Raw genomic sequence first — 11,970 nt, 5'->3', positions numbered from 1 at the left:
AAAAAAAAAAAAAAAAAAAAAAAAAATCTCATTTTAAAGAGAAGGAAAGTGAGGTACCAAGGTTATGCAACTTGCTCAAGGATGGAAAATTTACAAGTAGCAGAGCTGAGATGTGAAATCAGGAGTCTAATTCCAAAAATCCAGAAATTCACCACCATACCAGTATGTCCCAAGTACACCATCAGTGGATCATAAAATGATTTCAGTTGGAATAAACTGGACCATCTCGTTTGAGTATTTATATATGATAAAATATGAATTTCACAACTATATAAAGTATTCTTTTGAATAAATATGTAAAAAACAATGTTAGTCAACTCTTTAAAAGAAATCAACATAACGCCTAAAAGGGAATATGGAAAAATAAAAACAGCCTGATTTTTTGAGAAGGTGAAATTCTGAGTCCCTTTAAAACGTTTTCGTGGATTTCCAATGTTCCTAAATGTGTGTGTAAAAAAAGAAAGCATTAAAAAAAATCTGTTCTAACCCTTAAAACATAAGTAATCGTTCTGTAAAGTGCCTTTTCCATTGGTTCCTCCCACATTTTAATATACCCACCACTGAGCTCCCTTCCACTTCTGAGTGAGCCTCTTTCTCCCTCAGGAAGTAGATTCCTGACATTTATCAGATTTTCTTTCTCATTTTATCCTATGTATCCTGAAGCTCTACGACCAGCCCACTTAACTATTTATTCAACTGCTCCAGAAATTTTTCGCCCTGCAGGGTATCTGGTAGGCATATGCAAATAGTTTTAAAAAGGCAAGGGTTACTCTGCTAATCCTCTAGGGTTCCTCTGTGTCTGATAAGCTGCCCACCTCTGGCACCTAAACAAAGAAACTCCACCTGGCAAAGGGTCACCCTGAAGATTCCCCCATCGGCCAAAGACCTAGCCCAGGTACTTCTGTTTCCTTGAGCTGACACCTCTGACACACTGGAGACTGTACACGGCAGGCAGACAAAACCATCTCTGGCTTTTCCATACAGTGAACAGAACTCTTTGTGTCTTTAGGTAAGATGGATGGAAGGCCACTTTGCTTTCTGTCAACCTGCAGGCTCTAGCCAGCAGGCAAAGGCTGCCCTCACCCACCTGTGCATGTTCCCGTTGGTGGTAAAAGACTGGCCACACACAGCGCACTTGTAAGGCCTCTCCCCAGAGTGCACCAGCATGTGGCGGTCCAGGGAGCTGGCCGAGCTCAGCGACTTCCCGCAAATGCTGCATGAATGGTCAGCCCCTCCAGTGTCTGTGTTGTGCTGCAGAAAGCAATGATCGCAGTGGTCACTTAGGAAGACGGGTCAAAACGAGGTGATTATGAAGTGCATATTCAGAGCTTTATTAAAAAAAACTAACAATTCTCAGCAATTTTTTCTTTTTCATTTAAAATATCGTCCCGAAAATCAGAATCTATTGAGACCATAGGCAAATAAATATTTTGTTCTATCAAACCCAAGTTACTAAATGATGCTACTATTCAGCACCACGTTATGATTTGAATATTGTCAGTCCTTCACTGTTCTAGATTCAGCACTTGCCATGAACCAGCCACAGCAGGCAAGGGAGAAGGATAAATCTTACAATAAAGAAGAAAAGCCAAAAGAGATCCCAAATCAAGGAAATTCCCTGCTACATGATGTAAGTATATAGCAAGATATAGAATTAGGGTCTACATCTATAATCTCACTGTACTGTGAGGAGATTTGGTTCACAGTGACAAGTCACAGGTGATGAAAAGTCTTCTGTTATATGTGGTTAGTTAATTAGATGTTTGCTAAATTCCAAAAAGATATTCTGTGTTGACCTGGGACTCTGTCACAATAACACGGACACACAAAAATTATTTCATAACTGCCCCTCAAAATTAAGAATATTAAATCTAAATTAAACAGCCACAATTCATCCGTTAAGATAAAATCCCATCCCCTCTCTCAACAAAGAAAATACAAAAGCAGCAGCAAACCTGGCGAATGTGCATAGTTAACTGATGCTGTGTAGTGCAAATCTTCTCACACAGGGGACAATTATAGGAAGACTTCTCCTCTTTTGTTTCCTGAAAAGAGAATAAAAGGGAGAATCCATTTCAGCTCACAGTGAACTAGTGCCTCTCACCTGTGTTATAAACATCTGTGTCTGACGAGCTGTAGCAACAGAGCAGCTGAGAGCATAGGCCCTGGAGCCTGGCTGGGTGTGAGCTTGGGAGAGTGGCCGTCCCGTCTGCCCTCAGTTTCCTCATTTGTAAAATGGGGAAAATAATAGCATCTGCTGCATCACGCGGTGATGAGGATTAAATCAATCAGCACACAGAAGGCACCAGAACAGTGCCTCGTACAGGCTAAGTGCTCAATAAATACGAGTGTTCTTGTTAGGCACCATTTAGTTAATCACCAGTGATGGCGAAAAATTAAGCATCAAGTCACAGCTGAGCTAGAAAAGGGAGGTATTTCTCCTCAATTCTGACCCAGGCTCCCGTCACTAGTTTCTACCTGGTCTTGAGTCCACCAAGACACACGAGAGGGAACGGAGTTCTCACGCCAAAAACCCACCCTCCCGAGGGTGGAAGGCCCCAGTACCCACCAGTGTGCCCATCAGACATCAACGGGACCCTTTTACTCGCTGCAAGCACCTGCTTACCAATGCTTATAAATAAATAATAAAAAAGAGTAAGGGAGGGTGCAGTCGCTGGGAGGTGGCAGGAGGGAGGGCTGGACCCTCGGGCATCTTTCAATAGACCTCTATTTACTTGTACTCATTTGAATGCATTTCTGTTCCCTGAAATAATACCAATCATTGAACACTTACTATGTGCTAAACTCTGCACATACAGAATAGTGTTTTTTCACACAACCGTGAGAAACAGCCACTATTATGGATCCCATTTTCGGGATGAGGAAACGGGTACAGAGAGGCAAGTAACCTGCCCCCAAATCAAAGAACTATTAAGCAGCAGAGCCAGGATTAAAATTCAGGCCAGCTGCTCCACAGCCCATGCCCTAAACCGCTAGGCTGTATAAGTCCGACCCAAAAAGGATTAACCCCAAGGCACGGAAAGGAAACACCCTTGTGGTTGGCTCATGAGAGATGACGAAAATAAAAGTCACCCTGAAGACCATAAAAACAAATGGCACCAGACGGGGTGGAGTGAACGCATGATGGGGTCTAGCACGCGGCTCCTACAGTGGGTCCCTCTCACTCTTCAGAGACTAACAAGCTTCATTTTAAGCAATATACACCTGCTCCCAGTCTGTGGCCTTGGGTCTGAGAAATAGGTATGCTACACATTTTTTCACTCTCAAATTTAAAAAAAAATCACAAATATGAATTCTAAGGAAGGTGATTAACCCAGAGACAATTTAAAAAACAAAACACAAAAAACCCCTGCACCCTCGCCCAGTCATCATCCACTTCCACTCCTCCCAGAGGCAACGTTGTGTGTCTGCGGGGAGGAGGGTGTCAGACCTTCTCAGCCCCACTCTACGACAGTCAGAAAGGAGCTGGCCAAGAAGCACCAGGCAGAAAAACCAAAACCAAAAGTAGTAACAACAAAGTGAGAACACTCGTATAATAATGAGGGATGCCTCACAGCTGGGCCCAAACTCGGTCTTTGGGGTATTTTTGTTAAATTATTAGGTTAGTGATAATATATATTAAATAGTTTTTTTTTTTAAAGAAATTCATCGGTAGGATGGAAATACATGTTAAAAAGTCAGGCCTCCAAGTAGCCAGCCTCTTGAGGATTTTTAAATTCTTTAAAAAAAAAAAAAAAATCATCTTGCGTTCCCCTGAGGCAGATTCCAGACACGCTGAGTGGCCCCTGGGGCTAATGGGATTGATTCTGGGTTTACGGTTAACTGGAGCCTCACCATTCTCAGAGGCGGGCAGCGGCACGCTGCAGACCACAGCACGGGTCCAGGACATCCACAGGTCCAGGACATCCATGATGGTCTGGGAGAAGGAAGTCTCCAGACTCAGATTTAATTTTTAAAAACAAATCAAACAGAGAAGGGAGCATCGTGATGCTGGAAGAGGCCCTACTGGAGAGTGCTGAATCCAGTGGCTGTGGCTGTGCTGGTGGAAGGAGCACGTTTCCTGAGCTGACAGACAAAATTAGCAGCTAATGTGATAACTAACCATTCCATAATGAAACTATCTGGCACCCTTGTTGGCTTCCGGCTGTGGCTAATCTGCCCTGGAACTCTGCTAGCTGCTGGGCTTCTCCCCAGGGCTCCCTCTCAGCCCTCCTGTCCGTCCCAGGTAAGGACGACGCACTCTGCACTCTCTCTCCCGCACCGCGCTTGGTTTTTTTAATGCACTGTCTTTCCCATCCTACCTCTAGCCCAGACCTCCTTTCAAAAACTCAGCCAGTGCCCTAAGGAACCCCAGAGGACACAGGAAGTGGGTGGAAAATGGCCCAGGCACCCCTGTGGAGTCAGCTCCACTTACCATGCAGGGATGGAGGTGCCGTGGGCCCCCTCTACAGCTCTACCTACTGTCTCTGAATCACTGCGAAGGGACCAGAGCCTGGACTTGGGCCAGGTCTGCCTGTGTTGGGGCGATGCTGGGCTCTAAGGAAGAGCTCGGCACCTGGCGCAGTACCTGGTTGGAAGGAGGAGGGGGGTGTATATTGTGAAATAGGGGGATGGATGGAGGGATGGACAGATAGATGGATGGATGGACAGTCACATGAGAGTGGAAATAAACCTTTTCTTCCCAGAGCTAGCACTCCTTCTTGGCTCAGGCCACAGTCAAACAGGCTGAGAATTTTCTCAGGTACCCACAGGAAGAGAGGCACGCAGAGACAGGGGAAAAAAGAGAGAAAAAGTATCAATGCCCCAACCCTAAAGCATCATTTAACTCTGCCAAGTCTTCAGCCTTGAGAAAGAGGTGAAGAAACGGACATCCCTGTGCTGCTGGAGGGATTTTAGGCAGGGACAGCTTTTCCTGGAGGGCACATCGTATCAAAAGCCATAATTCATGATGTACGTCCACAAATTTATAGAAAACCATCACACTATGCTCAGACAATTCTGTGTAAGGACAGTCACTGTGGGACTGTTAATTAAAAAAGGAAAATTAACTCACAAAAGCCCAATAGGCTTACCTTCCCGCCCACCCCCAGTCCCTGGACAAACTCAGAAGACGGCCTTCTCCCGAGGGTTTGGTGGGACCCCATCAGATCAGTGAAGCCAGACACGGAACGCTCACATCACGTGGCGCAGAGTGGAAAGGGGAATGGCCCACCTCATTCCCTGAGCTTCACGCACCGTCGAGCATGCTGCTGCAGGACAGCAACACCTTCTCAAGGGCCCCGTTTGTACATTAATTAAAAGACTCATCTTATTTCCCAAGGGAGGAGACATGGCCTTTCATGACGTCCCTGCCCTCCCATGTACTCTTCTCCACCCCTCCTGATCTCCGAAAATTCAAGAGGAATAAGTGGCATCTTGAGCGGAATTCTCGGGAGCCCCATCATGTGCTCTGTCAAGGATGGAAGCTGAAGGGCAGCCCCGGCACAGCCAGGACTCATCACTATCTAATCCGGAGACACTTAAAAAAAAAATCAAGGAGGTGGCATCAGAAACCCAATTAACCAGCTGCACGAACGAGGAAACAGATCGTGCCACAGGAGAGGAATAAGTCGAGCTCTCTGCCTCGCCTGTCCCGTGGAGAAAGCTCGCGTTCAAATCAAATCACACGGCAGAGAATAAGGGCGCTTTCACCAATTCTGACACCACAGCATGGAAAATTTTCTCTACGAAGGGAAACCGACATAAGCTATGAGAAGTTAGCTCTTGACAAAGGATTATGGCCTCTGGGTGTGTCCATTCAGTTCTGACCACATCCGAGTTCCTGGCTTGGGAAGCTGGGGCTCAAGGGGACAGCCTTCTCCCAACGCTCTCACGGACGCCACAGCCGGGCACACTAGCGCTTACCTGGTTCCTTCGGCCAATCCGATTTGGCCCCGGAGGCTTCGTGGGGGACCTGACGCTCTGGGGGCTCCCACCATTCTCGGCAACCTTCCCTACGCTCATTACCGCCGACATCATGGTGTTGATGGAAGACAAATCTGAACCTTCCAAGCCAACGGGCGAACTTGACGTCATTGGGACAAAGGTTTAAGCTTCTAGGAAGCCTCGGCCACAGAACTGAAAATCAGAAATTGCTGATGTGATCACTGGGAAGTTTAGGCTTCTGTCACAACCAGGTGGCAGTGGCCATGGCTGCCACTGCTGCAGTCGGGTTAAAACCCCTTCTTCAATTCAAGCTGACACTCATATGACTCCTATGACTTAAGCTTTCATCTAAACCAAGTGCTGTCATACCAAACAGATAACCTTGCTTCCTTTCTGAACATGTGCCACCAACGAAGCTGCCCGCAAGCAGGTCTTCCTGCCTTTCCTAAGCTTTCATCAGGCAGAGTGGGAAAGGCTACAATAATTAGGAAGCCTGGGAGCTGCCATCTGGCCAGCACCCACCTAACAGCCTAACTCTCTTACTACTATGTGCATGTTCTAGACCTAACAACTAAGGATGAGAAACCTCAGCTTTCACTTAAACTCCAGGCTACAATACCGTGATTTTAATGGGGAGCCCGAACTGTTCAGACAACTGAGAAGCCAACACTATAACCAAATTTCAAATCAGCATAAAAAAGACTGTTTCTTAAAACATGCAAGGACATAATGTAGCTGTACCCCAGAAAATGGACAGAAGAAAACCCAGCCCTCACTGCCAATCACCTCCATTCTCTGACCCAACTGATATACTGTGAGACCTTCCCCTGCTGTAGCGATCACCCACGTAGAGGAGGAAATGAGGCTGGGTTCACTTCTGTTTTTTTCTTCTCTGGTATCACTCGCTGACACTGGAAGGGAAGCAAAGGCAAAAAGGTTCAGTGAACAAAAAAACAGAAACCATTTGTTTACCCTCATCTCAGACCACTCTATTCCCCAGACCACAGGGAGCAGTGTGAGAGGAGGCGTCTAAGTCTTCTTTTTCTTCCAAAACCACATTCTGTGCTTGTTTTTCACCCTTAACTGATGTTCCCTACAGTGCTGTCACCCTCACTCCCAACAGCCAAAACGATTCTGTGGTATTTTATTTTCTGAAGCTCATATTTATATCCATACAGCAAACTTTCTCTCATACTCTACTCCTGTCTCCCACAAGGACTCTCAAGACTCCCACCTGACCATCTCCCGCCTCCCCCTAAAACTGACCAAAGATAAGGCAGTAAAGGAGTCAGCGTCTGAAGGCTAAAGCCTCTAAAGGCTCAGAGTCTAGGAGGGATTAGGTCAGACCTTAAAGAAACTTGGTAATACAAACAGGTTAACTGAAGGGAAAACTACAGCCCATGTACACATCAAACTTTACTTCTCCAGGCCTTATCTAGTTATGCTTCTTCCATAGAAGTACTATGGCTATAGGTATGGCCAGAAATAAGTCTCCAGGTCAACTGTTTCCCTTATTTTATCCGGGAAGATATTCTCTAGCCACGTATCCTGTCATGCTCCAGTGTGCATTAAATTCTGCAGGTCCACAGCTGCCTCAGAGATCAAGCTAATTATCTCAGGAGCAAAGTGAATACTTAGGAACAACACCAGAAAGAATGTGATGTCTTGTGGTTCCTCCTCCAACTCTAGGAGAAGTGACCTAGGATGTGACGAATGGTAACACCCAGAGCAGCTGCAAACGTGTCCAGCAGCAGAGCAGGAAAGCCTGGGGACATAACTTTATTAAGGGATGCTGCCATCAGCTGAGAAGTCCCGAGCTAAAACCTTACCCAAGAGCCAAAGAGAACCTCAGGAATAGTACTTTCCTTATCAAGAGACAAAATGTGCCTTCCTTTAAGTAGACATTTGGAAGATATGACTCTAATACTTTTCCAAATGGTAAGTAAGAGGACTAACTACCAAGCATACAACTGAAGACCACTGATCCAGCCTCACCCCTCCCATCTTTCCCATTAAAAGAGGAAACCTTGAGCCGGCGAGCCGCCTGCCGCAACTAAGACCTGGTGCAACCAAATAAATAATAAATTATAAATAAATAAATAAATAAATAAATAAATATACACATTAAATTAAAAAAAAAAAAAAAAAGGAAACCTTGGTCCAAAATTAAAACAAACAAGGAAACAACAAACAACCTCCCCCAAACCCCAAAGCTGTTGTCTTTCCATGAGGTTTCCTCCACATATGGAAGACCATTTAAACTTATTAAAAATTGTGCTTTAAAACTTCCCGTTTTGACTGTCTTTGAAAGTTTATTTGGGAGATTCCTCTCTAGGAAAAAACATTCAACACGAGTACACACATACGGAAGTATACACACACCTCACTTGCTTTCTTAAAGGGTTTCTAACAAAAGCATCAGCAGTTCCCCAGAATTGTTGTCATCAATCAGTAGATGATTAGCTCCTTGATTCAAGTAAGGGGACACCTTCCATACCAAAACCATCTCATTCTTTTAAATACATATCCCCCATAGTTTTAATGTACATCAAATTATAAAATAAATGACTAGAAATCTTTATTGTAATTACATTATATCAGTAAAAATAAAGTTAACCTTTCTACCAATTTATAGTGGGAGTTTAAATGATCTTGCTTTTGTCCTATTACTATACTTAGAGAAGAAAAGTATGGTAGAGTTTCAGACCAGGAATAGATTAGAGAAAACACCTTTTAGATAAATATAAAATTATAAGTTACAGAAAACATATTCTAATTCTTCCACTGAGTAGGGAAAGAAAATGGAGAAAAGGGAAATAGTCAATATGAAAATTAACAAAAAATATTTTCATCAAAGAGCGCCAAAGTGCCAGTAAGAATTTTTGTCACAATCATTATAACATCAAAGATACATTCTTGCAAACCACCTAAATGTCCTAAATATAGAAAACCCAGCAATAGTCACAACACTTAACCAACCTAAGGGCTGAAAGTTGCAGGGGCTTATATCCCAACTGGAAAAGGAGAAAAGTCAAGCAAACTTGCTGTTTCCCATCTTGTCTGGACAGGAAGACATTTGCTAAATTTATTTCCTCTTTGGGATAAAGTGTGAAGTGTGACACTACCCACTGAGGACACCAAGATCACCTACATTCACTTCCTTTTCCTTGTTTAAATGTAAGGAAATAGTAATATTTTTTAAGAAAATACAGACTCTTCTCATCTTTGATTAGAAAGTGCAATTAACAAAATGAAACTCCCAGCTACACTGTCTGACAAGAAGAACAGTCACTGGACTCGTCCCTGAAAAGCTGTTTCAGAAGCAACCCAAACCAGCTTCTCAGACCTGATCTAAGATTTTCCTCCAGTTTGCGCTTGTGTGTTATGCGTGAGCTCTCCTTTAGGGAGGATGGAGCAGGAAGAAGGGAAGGGACCTGGTGTAAAACAATGTAGCCCATTGTTCCCGGTCAGAAAACACAAATCCACCTTAACATTAAGGTGCCTTTATGCACTCATTTTTTTTTTTTTTTTTTTTTTTTTTGCGGTACGCAGGCCTCTCCCGTTGCGGAGCACAGGCTCCGGACGCGCAGGCTCAGCGGCCATGGCTCATGGGCCCAGCCGCTCCGTGGCATGTGGGATCCTCCCAGACCGGGGCACGAACCCGCGTCCCCTGCATTGGCAGGCGGACTCTCAACCACTGCGCCACCAGGGAAGCCCCTTATGCACTAATTTAACCAGAAGCCAGCAACCAGAATTAGTCAATTCTACCTACCCCATGCCTGACCATGGACCACACTAGAGCAGTAATCCAAACTGACCAACCTAAACCTTCTGATACTCAATCTCAGGGGGTGAAAGACAGGTTTAACAGTTTAAGGTCCATTTACAAAGCACACTTTCTTTATAAATACTTATAGTCCGTATATTTTCATTCTCTCCTCTACTCCCTGACACCATCCTACACATCAGCTCCATCACTGCAAATTAAAAAAAATAATAATAACCATAATAAACAAAATAAAAATAAAGATCACTGGCCCCATTCTAGTACAATCTCCTCCAGCTGCAACCAGAGAGGAGTGGGAACCCAGATGAGGCCCCCATATCACAGACGTGAAAGGAAATTGTCATCTCCATTGACATGGCCAAGTGGACTGGCCTGGTGTTCCAGTTTTGAACATAAAGAGTTCAAATCTGCGGGTGGGAAGGAAGAAGCAGGGAACAGGGGTGCCTGCAGCATTGCTTCCTGTGAGCCAGGCCCTCGGCACGATTTCCGAGACTTCTCATCCCACACCCCCACCTCTTAGGTGCGGAATAACTAGAAGTTCACAGTGAGAGTTTCACCTTGGTTTTGTTTCAAAACCTCAGAAGGACCCCAAGCAGAGGGTGGACTGCTCAGTGGGGAAATGGGGAGGGGAGGGAAGACAACATTCAAAGTCACTGTGACTCAAGGAGTGTCAATAAAGTTTAACTGACCTGTTTATCTTCGTCTTATCAAGCTGGCTCTCCTTACTGAGGAGCTGGTGCTGGCTGGGCCCAAGCGTGGGCAGGGTCACCCCTCAAAGCCACCACCTCTGGAACAGATTGGAGCAACCTACAAAAACAAGAAAAGGTGACATTAAGAGGGAGTCCAGACCAGACAGGATCCTGTCTCTGTATTATTTTCTCCACTTATACCACTGGGAGTCACAATTAAGGACAAGAGCATTTCCCATCCCCTGCCTGCACTTATAAGCAAGCTTCCAGCAACTAGGGCAATGCCACCCGAGCAAGAGCAACTGGAATCGAGTGTGACGTGGATGGAAGGAATCCCCAAAGCATATGCCCCAACAACATCGAGGGCATCATCACGTGCAAATGGCCGAGACCAATGGCTCCAAGTGAAGCTTTGAGCATCTTAATGGCATGCTGACAGCAGATGCTGATGGACCGCCACTTTAAAAGGAAGAGAAGACCACACTAAGTGCTATCAGAAACAGAAGAAGAAAAGAAGAGAGTTGAAAGTAAAACACATGAACTAAACAGCCCCTTAAGTAAAGCAGTGACTATTACGCCTTTTCCTGAGTGATGGGGAAAATGTCCACAACAGTTCAAATAGGGCCAAAGGTGTATCTTTTCCTTTCTGTAGGGAAGATACAGAAAACTCCTCAAATTACACATGCCCTTCGAGAGTTTGAGAAAGTCTGCTCTGGGGTGCCAGGGGCCTCAAACCCCCGACCTGGGAGGAAGCTGTGTCTGGCCCTCTGCAAACTTAGAGGGACCTAGAACACAGCATTTCCCAGAGCTACACGTCCACAGAAGATGCTAGAAATATTTAACAAAAACCTAGAAGAAATAAAGAACAAACAAACAGAGATGAACAATACAATAACTGAAATGAAAACTGCACTAGAAGGAATCAATAGCAGAATAACTGAGGCAGAAGAACGGATAAGTGACCTGGAAGACAGAAGGGTGGAATTCACTGCCACGGAATAGAATAAAGAAAAAAGAATGAAAAGAAATGAAGACATACTAAGAGACCTCTGGGACAACATTAAACGCAACAATATTCGCATTATAGGGGTCCCAGAAGGAGAGGAGAGAAAGGACCTGAGAAAATATCTGAAGAGATTACAGTGGAAAACTTCCCTAACATGGGAAAGGAAATAGCCACCCAAGTCCAGGAAGCACAGAGAGTCCCAGGCAGGATAAACCCAAGGAGAAACATGACAAGACACATAGTAATCAAATTGACATAAATTTGGGGGAAACAAGGGAAAAACGACAAATCACATACAAGGGAACTCCCATAAGGTTAAGAGCCGATTTCTCAGCAGAAACACTACAAGCCAGAAAGGAATGGCACGATATACTTAAAGTGATGAAAAGGAAGAACCTACAACCAAGATTACTCTACCTGTCAAGGATCTCATTCAGACTCGATGGAGAAATCAAAAGCTTTACAGACAAGCAAAAGCTAAGAGAATTCAGCACCATCAAACCAGCTCTACAACAAATGCTAAAGGAACTCCTCTAAGTGGG

At 44.6% G+C, this 11,970-nt stretch overlaps 1 protein-coding gene across 5 annotated transcripts in view; it reads right to left on the bottom strand.

Annotated features, from left to right (window-relative positions):
* Positions 1–774: 774 nt before the first annotated feature.
* The window catches only part of RREB1 (ras responsive element binding protein 1), a 124,678-nt gene continuing 113,482 nt past the window's right edge, over positions 775–11,970 (bottom strand). For 4 of the 5 annotated variants that reach the window (XM_028478581.1, XM_028478580.2, XM_028478582.2 and 1 more), the window contains exons 2-6: positions 10,423–10,540; positions 6,733–6,857; positions 5,926–6,138; positions 1,956–2,045; positions 775–1,251 (exon numbers count right to left, since the gene is read on the bottom strand). In XM_028478581.1, coding sequence (XP_028334382.1) covers positions 1,042–1,251; positions 1,956–2,045; positions 5,926–6,096 — 471 coding nt within the window. In that variant the 5' untranslated portion in view covers positions 6,097–6,138; positions 6,733–6,857; positions 10,423–10,540 and the 3' untranslated portion in view covers positions 775–1,041. The remainder of the gene's footprint in view (positions 1,252–1,955; positions 2,046–5,925; positions 6,139–6,732; positions 6,858–10,422; positions 10,541–11,970) is intronic. The other variant, XR_008615627.1, reaches the window with a different exon arrangement.

The sequence above is a fragment of the Physeter macrocephalus genome, chromosome 18, assembly GCF_002837175.3.
Source record: "Physeter macrocephalus isolate SW-GA chromosome 18, ASM283717v5, whole genome shotgun sequence".
Taxonomy (NCBI): domain Eukaryota; kingdom Metazoa; phylum Chordata; class Mammalia; order Artiodactyla; family Physeteridae; genus Physeter; species Physeter macrocephalus.
The sequence above is the reverse complement of the archived record's forward strand: the minus strand, read 5'-3'. Positions and strand labels throughout refer to the sequence as shown.